Source organism: Urocitellus parryii, chromosome 9 (genome assembly GCF_045843805.1).
Source record: "Urocitellus parryii isolate mUroPar1 chromosome 9, mUroPar1.hap1, whole genome shotgun sequence".
In the NCBI taxonomy this organism is placed as follows: Eukaryota; Metazoa; Chordata; class Mammalia; order Rodentia; family Sciuridae; genus Urocitellus; species Urocitellus parryii.
In genome coordinates this window covers 10,755,363-10,772,765 of record NC_135539.1, presented here as the reverse complement: position 1 = coordinate 10,772,765, position 17,403 = coordinate 10,755,363, and the positions used below count along the sequence as shown (strand labels likewise).

The 17,403-nt window shown below is 42.5% G+C and overlaps 1 protein-coding gene across 7 annotated transcripts in view; it reads right to left on the bottom strand.

Moving 5' to 3' along the window:
* The window catches only part of Mrtfb (myocardin related transcription factor B), a 157,492-nt gene that overhangs the window by 5,849 nt on the left and 134,240 nt on the right, over nucleotides 1-17,403 (bottom strand). For 6 of the 7 annotated variants that reach the window (XR_003302649.2, XM_077802986.1, XM_026409237.2 and 3 more), the window contains 7 exons: nucleotides 15,624-15,871; nucleotides 11,253-11,376; nucleotides 9,744-10,772; nucleotides 7,594-7,749; nucleotides 4,684-4,842; nucleotides 4,252-4,386; nucleotides 898-958 (listed from right to left, as the gene is read on the bottom strand). Coding sequence is in view for 5 of the 7 variants with exons in the window: in XM_077802986.1 (XP_077659112.1) it covers nucleotides 898-958; nucleotides 4,252-4,386; nucleotides 4,684-4,842; nucleotides 7,594-7,749; nucleotides 9,744-10,772; nucleotides 11,253-11,376; nucleotides 15,624-15,871 (1,912 nt within the window). In the remaining 2 variants the exon portion in view is untranslated. Of the gene's footprint in view, nucleotides 1-897; nucleotides 959-4,251; nucleotides 4,387-4,683; nucleotides 4,843-6,937; nucleotides 6,995-7,593; nucleotides 7,750-9,743; nucleotides 10,773-11,252; nucleotides 11,377-15,623; nucleotides 15,872-17,403 lie in introns of those variants that run through there. The other variant, XR_003302651.2, reaches the window with a different exon arrangement.

Genomic DNA, 17,403 nt, shown 5'->3' with positions numbered 1-17,403 from the left:
TATTTTTTCAGTTTTTTCTCAGTAAGACTAAGCATTGCAAGCTATAATATCCTACTTGACAGGAATCAAGGGCTTATTTAATTATTGGGTCCTTATTCTTAGTCATTAAGGTTTTAAGGAATGGCTCCTTTCTTATCTGACACTGTGAATCTGCTGATAACTGCATGAGAACCTCAAATTGAATGGAAATATTTCTCCTGAGTTTGCAAAGAGACCTGAAGTATATTCTTAATATTAAGAAAGATCTAATATTTTCTTTGAAAAAAAAAATCATTATAGTTGGACTGTGTCCCCAATTCAGCCATATGCATTTTGTATAAAGTTCTGAAAACATAAATGACATTTTCTTAAAAAAAAAAGAAAAAAAAAGAAAAAATAAATTTAGTTATAGGTGAATTCAATGCCTTTATTTATATGTGGTACTGAGGATTGAACCCAGTGCCTCACATGTGCTAGGTGAGCACTTTATCGCTGAACCACAACCCCAGCCCTACAAGTGTAAGCTGAGGCACAGATAACCTTGACACTTTTTTTTAAGACTACATATATACAAAGTTCTTTAGTATTATTGCTTTTGCCCAAACAGGGCAACATGGTTGTCACAGAATTAAAGTAGAACTGGAATGTTCTCATCCCTTGAAAACGAGTGATACTCGTGGGATACAATTTGAAATTTTCAACACGGAATTTAAATCCAGTTTTACTTTGTTTGGCAAGGAATCTTTTTCAGCAGGCAGATCTCTATGGATAAATCTAATGTAATATTACTGTTTGGAGCTGAATCAATGACGTTTCCTTGTTTAGGTAAATGACCTAAAGCTCTGGAGGAGACCTGTCACAGATGTGTGGAGAAGCTACTTCCTGGGGAGGCCGTGGGCAGCATGACCTCTGACCTACCTCCACTCTTTATGAGGATATCAAATAGGTCGTCCATCTGCTGACTGTGTGCGTTGGAAATCTACGGCAAAGGAGAAGATGTGTTAGCAGCCTTGCGTACGAAGGTGGGGGAACTGAGGGACTTCACAGAACATCCACTTCTAATCTGTAATTTGATGATTTGGAAAATGAGGTCACCCAAGAAGTTCAGCCATTTACCCCAAGAGTCACAGCTGGCTAGGTTGGCTAAGAGCTAAGTAAGAAGGGAATAAGATGTTAGCCCAGCTGACTTCCACACTTCCCTTATTTTCTATCACTGAATTGAATTTCAAGAAGTCTCTAATACAGTATATTTCATTTAGGTAAAGTTTTAAGTGTCTAAAGACGATCATCTTCGTTGAATTGTTAACTGCTGTGTTTCTGGTCATTACTGATGTGGTTAAATTTGGGTTTACCATTTTATTATTTACTAGTCGTCCTGTCTGGTTTTTTGTTTCCCTGTTCTTTCCTTCCTGTCCTCAAAAAATACTTTAGAAAAAGTTAGAACTTTTTTTTTTAAAAGTTTCATTTCATTATATGAAAAAAAATTGCTCCTATAGATATACAATACATATTCTTAGCTTTACGTCTACTTGATGTTGTAACAATACATAAAAAATAGGGAATACTGTAACTGTATAGATCCATTTATTTCCTCTCATTTATCAGTTGTAAATATTTAAGTTATAAAATCAAGACAATGCTATCTTTGATGAATTAGAACTTCAAAAATGTTATTTTACTCTTCTTTCCATACTTTTTTTTATGAAAAGTTGACATTAATCAACTTTTTGCCCTATATGTAATGTGTTGCTTTTTTCTTTATGCTTCCATTATTTTTTCTTTAACTTTTGCTCTTGATAATTTGACTAGGTCTCCTATTTACCCAATTTGGTGTTTATTGGGTGTCTCAAAGCTATAAATTTATCTTTCATTATATTTCTGGAAGTTTTGACATTACTTCAAATATCCATCTGTTTCATTCTTCCTCTTCTCTCCTTGTCTTATATCTGCATCATATTGTTACATAACAGGGCTCTGAGGCTTGGTAAGTAGACTGGGTAAGTTCTACTGAGCTGTCTTCCAGTTCACTGACTCTCTCCCCCCCCCCCCGCCCCGCCAACTGCCAGAATTTCCATTTTGTGAAGTTCATCTATGATTTTTTTTCCATTTCAGATATTTTAGTTCCAGAATTTCCATTTAGCCTTTAAAAAATCATTTCTGTATCTGTATATGTTTAGATCCCCTGTCTCTTCATTATAAATATATTTTGTTTCACATCATTGAGGAGGTGGCTCCTTTAAACCCTTGTTTGCAAACTCCAACATGTAGATCTGCTCTGAGTTGGTCTCGCCTCAGCAGCTGATGGCCTCTTCTGAAGACAGGCTGTTCTCACAACCTTGATGTTGCATGTTAGAAGTGGATGGTGTGGATGTTCTCATGGCTCTAAGATGAGCAGGTTCTTTTGGTTTAGCAAGCTATTAATGTGGTTGGACTTCGACTGAGAAACATCTCTGGGGTAGCTAGCTGTTCCATCTTGGTTTAGATTTGTCTTCACCTGAGCTGCTGAGTCTACCATGCCTATGTGGCTTAGGGGTCTGCCAGAGAGGCAGACAAGGTGGGACTCTTTCTGTTTCCCTTTGGCTGCTCTCAACCCTGTCCTCTGGTATCTAGACCACAGAGTGTCTAGGTCACTTTCTAAGAGTGACCCTGACACTTGGCATGACCCTGGAGCAAGAGGAGGGAACCCCTGCCATGTGACTTCTCTCTCCCAGTGTGGACCCTCACTGGAACGTGACTGCTTCTACTCGTCTTCAATGCCTTCATGTAGCTGCTTTTTGTATCGTGATCAGGATTTACAGCTGTTACCTGTGGGAAGACTAAACCAGGATAGCCTTGTTGAGCCACCCATGGCACTGGATGTCTGAGTAAATGTACTTCAGAAACAAAAAAAACCCACTGAATTTCTGGAGTTTGGGTGCTCAATGGCACATAAAGAGGGACTGTAGACACAGTGTTACTCCTACTCACAAACGGAGAACTCGTTCCCTAGGTCTGTAAATATGAACCCAGAGACACGTAAACCCCATGGGTTCCAACAAGTTGTCTTAGGTTAAAGAGAAAGCTGCTCCTTTCTTGTTACGTAAATCAAGGAGGCAGTGCTAATAAGCCTACACATGAAAGCCAGGTTTGGAAGGATCAGTTCTACCTTTCTATTTTCATAAAAACACTAGTTGAGCACTTGCCAACTCATTTTTGCTCCCTATGAAGAATACATGCTACTTTTGAGTGGACCATGGGGGAGGACAGTCTAGTTGACTTCTAGGTGACTCTTAATTGTTTCGATTTTCATTCTAAATGTTTAAACCTGTTTCTGAAATTTGGGTTTTTCCTCATGGGTCCCTTGTTGAGTCTGGAACTGAGGGAATGTTTTTACAACTAGAGAGGCCGTCTTCTCTTGGCACTAAGTGGATACTAGAAGCATATGGCAACTGTCTGTTTCCTCAGACAGGCAGTCCACCACAGGCCTGAGCATCCATGTGCCCTCCATGAGGGTGCCCAACTGCACACTGTCATCTGCCAGTTTCTATAGATGCTCACTTTGGCTATAAGGTAGGTTCAGCCAACTACGGTGTGATGACACATCCCCTTGTGGAGGGGGACCGGTTTATATGCTCTATGGGGCTGGGGTCCTTTCTAGAAAGTAAGTTAAGTTTTAAGCTTTGAAAGAGCTTTGGAGAGGTGGGGAGAGTCGGAGGTGTGTTTAGGGTAAGGGATGACGAGTGCTGCTAGGTCTGGGCTTTCGCCACAGGCCAGATGATTTATACACAGGGGCAGCTACAACTGTTCCTGTTTTTTCAATGAAACAAGGCTCAGAGGTCAATGTTGGTGGGCATAGGTATTGCAAAGCCTGGAGAACTGCAGGTCTGTCAAATCCACAGTGTACCCTGAGGGGCAGAGGGTACTAGAGACTAGGAGAGATGATGCAGGGTAAGGTGGCTTTAGAAATGAGGAAGCTGAATAAAATATGTGCCCTGCTATGGAGTACATGAGCCCCTAACATAACTGATCCCTCTGTAGCAAAGGAAAAGTTAGACAAACCCTGGATTCTGAACAAGCAGTACCTACAGGTAATTTCTCTACAGAAATGTTTGGGATTCTTCATAATGAGATCGAGATTTTAGATACCAGTTAAAATATGAAGCTCCTGATTATAATCTTTGTTTCACTAAGGCAAATCGGTCTCAGACAAAGGATCTGGTATGGGGCTGCTGAGGATGGGTGGGGGGAGCTCATGAAACACCAGTTTCATGAACTGTGACTGTCCACACTCACCTCTGGAAGGGACTGTGCACTGCGTGTCTGCTTGATGGCCTCTTCGTAGCGGGGTGGGTCTTTTGCCTTGGTGACTGGGGTCCCAAACAGAGAGTGCTGGATGACAAACTGTTGGGGTGGAGGGGGCGAGCTAGGCTGTATCAAATAGAGGAGGAGCATGAATTAGCTCTTGGCAGCAAGCTTGCTCCTGCCCTGGCTAGACTCCGCTCTGCAGTTCTTGCCAATCAAAGATCTTTAGCAGCAGCTCTTTAAGGACCTGGGCAGCTGAGGTCTCTGGTGGGCCACCTTGTGTGACCACAGCAGGGCTCCTCCTTAACAAGGTGCCATCACCCCACCAACACTGACAGGTGGTCATTCCCAGCCTAAAGGGTGGGGAACTGGAGTGCTGCCAATGTCGGCAAGCCCTGTTGGCTGAGGTCATTACAGGGTTACCTTGCTGGGAGCGCTGGGTCCGTTTTGCAGGGATGAAAGTGGAGGGTTTCTGGCCTGAAGAACAGAGTTGGAGGCCTTACTGATGAAGGGTTGCTGGACTCCTGGAGCCGGTGGCCTCTGATATGGAAGAACTGTATTTGGTGCCGAGTTTGTGAAAACCTGTAATGAATAAGTTATTTCTCATTCAATTTGTTCTTTTGCTTTTCCTAATGAAGTATTTAAAAAAAAAAAAGCCATGCTTCAGAGCAGGGTCAGCAAACTTCTGTAAAGGGCTGAAGAGTCCTGAGGTTAAGACGTGTGGGCCACGTATCTTCTCGGAAGTGCTCGCCTCTGCCATCCTAGCAGGAAAGCAGCAAGGACACCATGAAAAGAACAGGAGTGGCTGTGAGCCAACAAAATGCTACCTATAGAAACAGGAGGTGGGCTGCATCTGCCTGGCCTGGGGCTGCCTGACCTTCCTTTGGAGCACACACACTTCTCCTGAGCAACTTGCTGGTGCAGACAGCCCTGTGGGAGGTTTTCTCCAGGCTTCCCTCTAAAGTGACAGCTGAATTTCTGACCACCTTATTAGGTGATCTCCTCTCAGGTTTCAGGGTCAGGATGAGCTAATCATCCTCAAGCCTCTCTAGTCTCTTAACTTTACCCATCAGCACCAAGGCCTCTTCCACATCACCTTCCTGGACACCTCAAAAGTAGTATGAATTCTTCTCTGTATTCTCACTGGCCCAGCCTCTGAGCGGCAATAATTCTTTACTCTGCTTCAGTTCTATTTTCCTTCTTACACCTAGGTAAGAGTAGTATCAGGTCACTCTCGTCCCCGCTCAGCACTTGCTATCTAGTGATGCCTCTGGGCTTGGGCCTCTGTCCTGTCGTCCTGGCCCAGGTCCTTACTCAAGCTGGGAAGCTGCGGAGCCTCCTCGTTGCTCCAAGCACACACTGATGCGGCCCCTACCACACCCACTGGCTCTCTTGCCTTTAAAATCTGCCCCCTTCTGAGAAGCTGTTTCTGCTCTGTTAGAGGTGAGAATTTCCTCCTGTGGAAGGAAATTGCTGGGATTACAGGAACATTTTGTTTAGTTATATGAAGAGTCAGGCGTTTTGAGGATTTTTACAAATTTATATATTTTTACAAATACATGAGGATGTTGCTGATAGAGTACTGTATTTCATACAACTTGGTTTATGCATAAAAATATTTAATACACTTTCTTAGTGTTCTGAAAGAGGAAAAACCTCCATTTTTATCAAATGAGTATTTTATTTATTTATTTTTTTGGATACCAAGGATTGAACCCAGGGGTGCTTTACTACTAAGTCACATCCCCAGCACCCCTCTTCCCTCTTTTTTATTATATTTAGAGACAGGGTCTCAGAGTTGCCGAGGCTGACTTTGAACTCACAATCTTCCTGCTTCAGCCCCCTAGGCTGCTGGGATCACAGGCATATACCACTGCACCTGGTGCATGAGTATTTTTTTTTTTTTTTTTTTACTTGGAATTGAACCCAGAGGTACCGAGCCACAGCCTCAGCCATTTTATACATGTGTGTTATATACACATGTATATATATATGTATGTGTGTATATATACATATATAATTATAAAAAATAAAATTTAGAGACAGGGCCTTGCTAAGTTGCTTAGGCCCTCACTAAATTGCTGAGGCTGGCTTTGAACTTGAAGACTCCCAAGCTGCTGAGATTACAGGTGTGCACCACCATGTCCAGCATATGAGTATTTTCTTAAGCACAAAAGTTATACTTTTTGGATGGATACACATATATAACCTCTGAGTGAAGAGCTCTATAAATATGCTCCTACTGGAAAAAGCTGAATTTCCTTACATTTGGTAAAACATGATTTCCTGTAAGCTGGAAATGATGATTCCTAATTCTAGTATTTTAAGACTTGGTGAATGAACTTGTCATTCTGTGTCTATTTTCCTCTTTCTTCCCTAACCCAAAGAAAACTGTCTGAACATGTGAACACTTACTGAGCTCATAACAACAATACGACAATGGTACTGAGCTTTTCTGAAGCTCAGTGACATACAACTGTGGACAGTTAATGCTGTGTCTCCGAGGGGACCTGAGCCACAGCATGTCAGTATGACTGTTACTGCTAAAAATGGTCGTTGATCTTTGTCCTTCATATTGTCTTGGGTCCAGCAGTTAGGACTACCTCAAGGCGTACTGATAGCAGACCTAACTGCCTAAACCCTGGGACTCGGTTCTCAAAGTTTAAGATAGTGGTACCTGTTTTGGGGGCCTTTGGATTTTTCTGGCAAGAAGATGTGCACACAGCTCCACCTACTGGACAAGAGGGAATGTTGTTTACTTAGTGCACACCCTGCCCACCCCACCAGCCTGGCACAGGGTAGCCAAGTGCTCCACCTCTAAGCTACCTTCCCAGCCCACTGAGGGATGATAAAGATCGGAGTCTGGGGAAGGAATCTGTATTCAGGATGAGTCCTAGGCCAATACCCTCATATGAAGATGAGGAAGTGAGTAAACTGTGCAGGAAGCCAAGCACCCAGCAGTGGGGGCTGTGATGGTAAAAGCCTCTGGTTTCTGAATACCTACAGCATAAAGATCTTACTTGAGAGAGAAGTCAGAAGTATCCTTTCAATCTTCACATATCTTTCCCCAGGGAATAGCACATTTAACTTTACTGAGTTTTAAAATAAATTTCTTTAAATCTAGTGTATAAGGATTAAAAAAATACTTTTGAACCTTTTACTTGGGAAAGGATTTAATTGTTAAGCTATTAGTACTAAAGAACTCTCTCAATTCCAAACAACATCTGACCCAGGGCATGTTCTGTGGCAGAAAGACCATAAGAAAGAACAGTGGGGCTTCCCAAGGAGCAGGTGGGGAAGATGAGGAGATGACCTTTGGGATCAGCCACCAACCTTTCTGATTTGCTGGGGCTGGCTGAGCACGTGCTGCGGGAAAGCCTCCTGTTTCTGAGGTACGGTTGGGGCCAGGCCTGAGGGCAGGGCCGCAGCTGGTATTTGTGTAGCAGTTGCTGTCTGAGGCTGAGTCTGGATTCCTGTTTGTGGTGGAGTCTAGGAGGTCAAGAAAAATCAGTGAATTGTCAGAAGCAGAGCTGGATTCAAGACGTTAGATGTAAAATTAACTGAAAATCAAATCTAAAATGGAATAAGTATGTTTACAGGTACACACTCCAATTCATTTGCATAAAGCTGAAACTTAATAATCCATTGGAAATTTTTTGAACTTACATATAAAACAGAACCTAGACATATTAATAGGCTACCCATGTAAGGTTCCAATGCACATACTACTGTGTAATGTTTAAATCTGGTCAAACAGTAAAAAAAGAATGTTCTTGTGGTGCTGAGGATGGAACCCAGGGCCTTGTGCTTGCTAGAAAAGTGGTCTACTTCTAAGCTACATCCCAATCGCCTATCATTTCTTTGTAGTGAAAACATTCAAACTCCTTTCTTTTGGCTTTTTGAAATATATGGTACACAACTGTTATATACACTCACCCTCGTCTACAATAGCATGTTAGAACTTCTTGCTGCTATTTGACCAAAACTTAGTCAAATACCCACTGACCAACCTTTCATCTTGGAAACTTAACAATTCTAAATCAGTATCAAACACTAAACCAGTTATTTTCATGCCCTTAAATTTCTTAGTCGCATAAGAAATGATATCTGAAAACTGGGAAAATTAGAAAATGAAAATAGTAATACATAGATACTACATTTCATAGGTCAGGTACTGAAAAACATTTAATAGCAACTAGGAAATCTGAGGCCCATCTGCCCAGATTCCTGCTTCTATAAAGCTGCAGCAGATACTCCCTGGGGATGGCCTGCAATGCTCTAGGGTATACAAAGGCACAGAACAAAAGTCTTTGTTCCTACAACAACTCTAATAGAAGATTTGGATCAAAAAAACTTTAAAAGATATATTATGGAGTAGATCTTCAATGGCATAGATGCTGAAGAGCCAGAATGGGGAGACAGACTTTGTGCACATGCCAAGGGCCTTTGGGTCACGCCCCCTAACTACAGGGGGACAAGGGTATTCCTCTCTGCTATTAGAAGTACTTGGGTCATCAAGTACTGGTCCAAACGGCTTGTTTACTCCTGACCCACATTTTGTGAAAAACCTATTAAACTTTCATATACAAAACCTGCCTGTTTACCTGAGGTGGTTTATGTAAACACAAAACCTACCCTTGGGCGTTTTATCCCCTTTTCATGATATCCACACTCCTCCATCTGTGGTCATGGCCTCCTTAGTTGAGGCACCTTCACATTAATATGTGCCTTACAAGAATTAAGTCTGGGAGGCAGAATAGAATGGAGTAAAAGCAGACGTTTAGAGTCTGGAAGATCTGGGTTTAAACATCAGCCTTGTCCTTGAGCTCAACTGTTCTAGGCCTCAGTTTCCCCATCTAGAATTGGGCTACATCATGTGGCTCTTCTGGGGGAGGAAAGGTTAAGTGAAGTAAGCCACTTTAGTACCTGATGGGTATGGAAGCTGCTGCCATGGAGCACTTATCATTCATGACAATGCCACTGACCTTGAACCCATGAAGTCCCAAACTTTCAAATCTGCCAATATTTTGATGAAATTGTGATATGGGTACATTAAAATAGGTCTAAATTAAAATAAAATTAAAGGATTTATAAGCTCTAAATCCTTATTTTCATCAAGAATAAAGATAAGTGGTCCTATAAGTAGGACACTGAGATACTATCCTGACTTTCACATATATAAACTGCCCTACATATAGGACATTGAACAAATATACAAGGTGATGGGACAAAAATGGGTGAAAAGCATCTGTACATGATACTGCATTCATTGAAGGGAAGAGGTCAGAGAAAGGCACCTGTGTCTGTTTTTCACCATTTAAAATGGTCCTAGCTATTTTTTTTTTTTTTGAATGGTTCTCCTCACCTACATGTGTTCTACAGCTGTGACTCCTATGGATGTGTTCTGAAAGGACTTGGGGGGGTTCTGTCACTGGTCTCCATTCTGGGTGTGCTGTAAGGCAAATTCATGACATGCTTCCCACCTGGAGTTTGAGGCTGCCTACTGGCAGCTGCACTGAGGTGACATTCGAACCCTGGATAGACACCGGGAGCAGCAGCTGAGCAGTCTGCGTGGTCAGTAAAGCCTGGGGCTGAGCGACAATGGCAGAAGGCTGTCCCTGGGAACTCACATAAAACTGCGAGACCACACTCTGCTGTTCTGCTTGTGCCATGGGGACCTCTTGCTTGATGACTACAGCCTTTTTAGCAACCAGGGTTTGGCCACCTGTAGAGATGGGCTGGCCTACAGAGTGGCTGGCCACAGGCATATGCTGCTGGGGGCTGGAGCAGTCAGGGAGTGAGGCCTCGTCCTTGATGGAAGAACCAGGGCCGCCATGTTTCTGATCCGCTGTGACAGAGGGAGCAGGGGTGCCAGGCTGGGGTTCTGGTGGCCGCTGCTGCCCTCGTTTTTCCACCTCAAGTTGCATTTTCAGAACCTCCACAAGCTTCTGCTCTTGTTCCAGTTTCCTTTTCAGCTCTTCGATTTGCTTCTCCTTCTCCTGAAGCTTGCGATCCTTCTCGGCAGCATCCAGTTCCAGGTTTGACAGGGTGCTGCTGGTGGGGCTCAGGCTGTCTTCGTGGTTTGCCACTCTCAAGGGAGAGGAGCATAAGAACTGTGAGGGAGACATCATGGTCATGATCTCGGTGAAAGTGTCTGTCATGTTTGTGTCGTCAGTACTCAAATTGGACTGATCGGAGGGCGAGGGGGAGATTGGCATAGGGGAATGAATATTTTCAGCATGGGCTGTGTTGTTGGGTGCAGTAGTCGGCACTTCTGCCTTCAAAGTAGAGACTGAATTAGTCACAGCGTTTTGTGGGGTTGTGACTGGCAATGCCACAGTGACTTCTGGGTTATTGGTGATGATGGCCGATGATGACACTGCCACGATACTGCCAGAGGCAAGGCCACTGCTGTTGACCTCCTGGTAGGGTTTCAGGCGCTCAATGAGGTCCGGTTTGGTGCCCGACACCGGCAGACCCCTCAACTTTAGTTCTGTCTTCAGTTCCGATACCTGGAGGTACAGACAAATCAGGTCTCTTGGTTTTTATAACTTTCTGGCAGATCAAGAGTACACAGTGGCCCCCTTATCCATAGGGAATAAGTACCTGAGACTGTGGTGAGCACTGAACCCTATACTTGCGATGTTTTTTCCTATACACAAATACTGATGTTTAATTTATAAATTGGGCACAGTAAGACATAGCAATAATTAAAAATATGGAACAATTGTTAATACACTGCAATACAAATTATGTGAATGTGGTCTCTCTATGGTGCTTGTACAAAGCACATGCTAGGTAATTAAGAGCTCCTATTGTCCATCTTGAAAGATGCACAAGGGAAGTAGAGAGAAAAGACCTCTATAAGGCTTATCATTTTGCTGCTAAGGTTGAATGGCCACTGAAAACTGCACATGTGACAGACAAATCTGGCCATTTGTTCCCATTTTCTGGGCACTTACGTAAGAGTGGGGTCTGCCTGGAACCCTCACCTTCAAGTCATCCAAGCTGGAGGGCAGAGGTCCTGGCTTTCTCGCAGGGGCACATGGATTCTGTCTTGGTGTGCCGGGCATGCTATTGGTCAGAGCTGAACTCCCACTGTTATTTTTGTCATTTCTTCAAAAGAAAAAGAAAATTAGAGCTTATAGTAACTCATAGGTTTGCTATTGCTTCTATTAATAGTTTAACTTGGAACAGCCACGTCATGGTCATTTCCTTGAAGGACAGCAACACTGGAAGAGCCCTACCACCATGATCAGCATGTGATAGGAATCCAGTTATTTCAACAGTGTGGTGCTGAGGCAAGGACAGTACAGCAGACAAATGGGAAACGGGAGAGACTCCTGAAACAAATCTCTGCATACAGGGCCCCCGAGTTATCAAAAGGTTCGACTGCCATGTAGCAGGGAGAAGAGGGTTATCCTTCCCATAAACGGTGCTGGCCAAACTGGACCTTTACGTGGGGGTGGGGAATGTTCCATCTCGCATCATTCTCCCAAATCTAAAAGTGAATCATGAAAACAAGAAAGCTCTTATAAGAAAACTTAAGATAATATCCTCATGTCTTTTAGATGGACAAGGATTTCTCAAAATAGGACAGAACAGGCAGTAAATAAAAGGGGTATCTTTAAGATAGTGACAACTCAAGCCACAGAATGGAAAAAGGTGGTACTTTTATGTTCTGAGTCCCTTGTCAGGTATTAAAGAAAGCCTTATAAGTCAATGTTGTGTGTGTGTGTGTGTGTGTGTGTGTGTGTGTGTGTGTGTAGGGGAAAAGCTCACAAAAATACAAAACCTAATGGATAAAAGGGATGGGGAGCAGGAAGGAATCTTGGACAGGTATACAATAAAGTATATCTAAACAGTCACTAAATAGGTGAATAGGTGCTTAACCTCATTAGGTATAAGGAAAATGAAAATGCACATCACAAATAGCCTTGTGTACCTAGCAGAATTGCTATAATAATACCAAGCAACTGAGACAAACGGATCTCTCGGCACTGATAGCAGAGGCTTGATACAACCAGTTTACCCAACTGTGGAAATGGCTAAAGAAAAACGTGGCTACCCTATGACCCTTGCATTTCTGTTCCTAGGTAGATAACTGACTGAAAGACATACCTAACCCAAGAGTATGGTGGGTAGATAAACTATGGTATAGTCATACATAGAATACTAAGCAGAAATAAACATTACTGCTATTTGCATCATGAGGATGTATTTCATCAACAATGCTGAGCAAAAGAAGCTAAGTACATAAGTTTACTGTCGGGTTGCATGTATATGAAATTCAAAAACAAGGGCTGGGGATGTGGCTCAAGCGGTAGTGCGCTCGTCTGGCATGCGTGCAGCCCGGGTTCGATCCTCAGCACCACATACCAACAAAGATGTTGTGTCCGCCGAGAACTAAAAAATAAATAATAAAAATTCTCTCTCCTCTCTCACTCTTTAAAAAAAAAAAATTCAAAAACAAGAAAAACTAATTTATGGAGATAGACGTCGGGACCAAGAAAAGCCCCAAAGGGGATCTCTGAGGTCCTAGTGATGTGACCTTCTTTTGCTGGGTGGAATGTACTTCAGCACAGGTGTTCACTTATGACGCAGTTAGACTTTATTCGCAAGGAGCTAGTGGATCAGCTGTCAAGCTCTGGTATTAGGTGCTGTATCCGTGTCCTTATAATCCTTCCCATATCAAGCTGATCCCTCTTCAACCTCCTCCACCTGCGAGGCTTGTGGTGACCACATCATACCTCTCCCCCACAGTTGAAGACTCAGTGAGGGCGGTGGTTGGCATGCTCGCCCCAGGAGCTGCAGGGTGCCTGTGGTGGAAGCTAATGCAGCTTGGTCAACAGTTAACTCGATATTCATCTTGGGGTCTTATAAACCTGCCTGAATTTTGTTGAATATAGACTTAAAAAGTCTTGGAGATCAAGTTTCTTGAAATTTGGATGAAATGACAAGTATGTATTTTCATTTCTAAAATCACAACTTTGAAATCTCATGTTGGAGTCATGAAAACATCTTATTTAATTGGTGTTTTTCAGCCTTGTTTTTATTCCCTGTTGTTCTCCCCAAGGAGTCTCTAGTGCCTTCCCCAGGTCATTTTGCTGTCAAAGGTACTGCATGCACTGTGTGTGTGTCTGCTTAAGAGCATCCTCATCCATGGACCACCTGTTGCTCCCTTGTGATACTAATTCTTTTTGATTGAGATTCTACAATACTTGGGACCATGATTCAGAGTTTGGTTCAACGTTTAACAGAAATAAGTTAATCCATTTTCACTCAAAATCAGGAAAAGGAGGAGGAAGCTGACAGATATGACTACTGTGCAGTCTGAGACCTGAGGTTCTGAGGACTGCGGTGGGCCTTCTCCACCCTCTGTAGCCTCTGTCTCCTGACAAGGTGGTTTTAACTGAGGCCCAGCTGCTTACTCCTTCTGTGGCACAAAGGGCTACATGATGCAGGTGAAATTCGCTGCTATAGGCACGGTAAAGCTTCAGTTTTTCTGTAATGGGATTTTGGTAAAGATAAGCAATGTGTTACTAAGTCTCCATTTTTAGGATCCAGAAACTAGACAGAATTTAATTCAGGCTTCCTGTGGTGAAATAATACACGAAACAAGTATGCTTTCCTCCTCTCGTTCCTGGATCATATTCCCCAGGCATGTGGGTGTGGTTACTTTAGTGCAGGAGTGTATAAGGAGCTGGAGCCTTGGGGAAGGATAGGAGGAGCTCAGTGGCATCCTAGTGCAAGTTCCCATCCACAAAGCTGTCCATGCAGCCAAACTTTGTCATTATAGAAAAGATGGTTGCATTGACACTTCGGAAGAAAATCCTTCAACAGTTTCCTCATCAGGAATGGAGTAGCAATTCCTTCTGGATTAAGGGAGGGTGGTGATTCAGGGCACGAAGCACAATGTTAGAGCATCCTGAGTGGTAAATAACAAGGATGGTAACCATGACTGGCAGTTATTACTGGTGCCCAATACAAACGAGGGCAGCAGTACAGGGTACCTGCCCGGTCCTGGATGGAGCTATAAAGTAGCGGCAGTTGTCTTGGATACTGTTCTAACTCTCTGTAGCCTTCCCTGGTTCCTTTCCAATATTAACACCTCCCTCAGGCCTGGAGCTCTTAAAATATACTGCAAAAAAATCTTTATTCATCCCCATGCCCTGATATCTTAGACATGTACTTCACAATAAGGCCTCAATTACTAATAGGTCTGATCTTCCTCAAGATATTTGTATTTTCAGAGAAAAATAGTGAATTGATAATCCTTCACCTATGAAGGAGAGATTTCTTCACAGAGAAGCTTGTCAGTAGGTTTCTATCCTTCTCCTAGGAAATGGGGGCTATCTCTGGAGGGAAGTTTAGGTTACAAGAGGGAACAGAAGTAGCTTCTATGGATCATGTGATCCTAAACTGAATGGCTAGATCACAGAACACTTTATAATGAGGTTTTTGTGTTGTCTTCTAGAGTCGAATGCTGGCATTACTTCCTGGAAATTGAGGGAAGAGGACAGGTTCTTTGTATTTTTATTTGAGTACCAGAAAAAGCATAGTGGGAATGTGCACCTGGAAACTTCCTATATTACATCATCAAAACAAGTCATGGGCATCTTGCTGTGACTGTGGATTTGGTGTCGGACGCCTTGCTTCCCTAAGGCCCTCATTATGGGATCAAACTTCGGAACCATATTCCTTCTCCATAGCTGGGGCATCTAAGCCTTCACTGTCCATTCACCTGTTTCCTGCTCCTTTCATTCTGTGCTCTTTGTCCTCTTGGGTCTGTTCCCTAGTCTTGTGCACCACCACTGTCCTGAGCCACTCTGTCTACCACATCTTCCGTCCAACTTCAAATTCCTGCAGACACTGACTCTACTCAATTATCTCTCCCTTTCCTTAATCACATTCTCCATTCAGGCATTTTTCCTTACCATCCAGTACACAGTATTGCTTATCCATTCCTGTTCCTGAGCTGTCCATGTGAACATAATCTTGCCAATCTCACCAAACTATGTTTATACCCATCTCTCCTTTGTAGTTATGTTGCTTAGGTTTTCTCATAGTATCTGATACCTTTTTGAGTATACAACAGGCATATCTTTCCTCAATGAATAATTGTGAGAAGGTATGTCTAACTTGTGAAAGCCCAGCTCCTACTTTAGAGGACAAAACCTGCACTGAAATGTAGCCCATTCTCACTGTGTGACTTTAGACACTATGGTGAGGTGAGCTTTGATAACAAACTAAAAGTAATCACTGCTCACAAATAAGTCAGCACATCTGAACTTTGGTAACTTGAGGTCCTCCTAAAACCCACAATACAATCCACTTTATAAGTGCATCAACCCCGCCCGTACTTGATTGGTGCAGGCAGGATGGTCTGGTAGCTGTAGTGCTGCTGCTGCTGGCTCAGGATCTGCAGCTGCAGGAACAGCTGCTGCTGCTGGAGCAGGCGGGCGTAGTTGGAGTCCATCTGTGGCTCATTCTTCTCACCTTTCTGATCGGGTGGAATGTATTGGTGGTACTTTAACTTCTTTACCCGTGGTTTAGGATCTTTGCACTTTTTGCTACGGTGTTTGTCATTTGGATTCTTGGGATGGCTTTGCTATTTTTGAGGGGGAAAAAATATTTTTAAGAGATGTCATTCCATAAAATTGATTCTGCTATGAGTCTGAACGATAAAAAAGCAGTGTACCTTAGAACCCACTGTAACTACTATGGGAAGCAATATACTAAATAGATTTCAAGAGCCATAAAAACATCTCTATACTTACATTGACCAAGGCATTTTCTCCTGCCCCCACTGTTCCCTAAGGGTGCAGGCTGGATGCTTAGTCCAGCATTACCTCAAATTCCTCAAACGTGCACTTTGGTTCTGCTGTGTACACACACGTTATCTCCTAGTAAAAAACGGGCTGTACGTGAAATACACAATAGAGAAAAGATTAAGAGTATTTCACTAATTTCTTTTTAAATATGGAGAATATATAAAAACAAATGATTCTAATGAGAGTAAAGCAGAATATAAAAAAATCTAAAATATTTAATGTGAATTTAAAGACCTTTCAAACATATTACATTTTTACTTTGAAAATGGGGTGGGATACCATGCATCCCTCATCTTATGATTAAGAGTCGTAACTTTTTCTTGAGTAGTTCTTAATTTATAAATTATCAAATCTTTTTTTTTGGGGGGGGTACTAGGGATTGAACTTGGGGGCATTTAACCACTGAGTCACGTTCCCATCCCTTTTTAATATTTTAATTGGAGACAGGGTCTCTAAAGTTGCTGAGGCTGGCTTTGAACTTGTGATCCTCCTGCCTCAGTCTCCTGAGCTGCCGTGATTACAGGCGTGCACCACCCAAACTAGGTTCAAATCATTTTGTAGTTTTCAGTATTCATAGAGTAATTTCATCTGTGGAAACAGTCACCCCACCTCCCCCCAAAATGGAAAATCATTAGGAAATTATTTCTAAGTTGCTTTAGGTAACAATACAACTTAATAAAAAGTAATTTGAGAAGTACTTAAATGTTGACTGGTCACGTTATATATGTTCATATATAATTAGGAAACTGCACAAAAAGCCCCAAGAAACCAAAACAAAACTGCCACAGTGTATCAGACCAGAAATAGTCACTATTAATGTTCTTTTATATATTCTTCCGATATTATCTATGCTTACTAGAAATGTGCCTTTTTGTCCTCCACTTGATATATCAAGAATTTTCCCCTTGTCAGAACAACTCAGCAACATGGTTTTTGTGGCTATATCACGAAACAGTTTATGAACACAGTTAGTGAGGTCTGAGAGCCAAATGTATGCAGCTTTCCCAATTCTGCACTCAGTGATGGAGGGAACTTATACCAGGAGAACTGGCAAATGCTATGACTTATCTCTCTGACCCTCAGCCAAGTTGTTACACACTGACCAGCATGTCACTATAATAACATGATCTAACTAGTAGCCTAATTTTGAACACTTGTAAGAATTTATAAAAGGTAATTGTGGCTGGGCGCGGTAGTGCCCACCTGTAATCCCAGCAGCTTGGGAGGCTGAGACGCGAGCATAGCGAGTTCAAAGCCAGTATCAGTAATGGAGAAGTGCTAAGCAACTTAGACCCTTTCAATTAAAAAA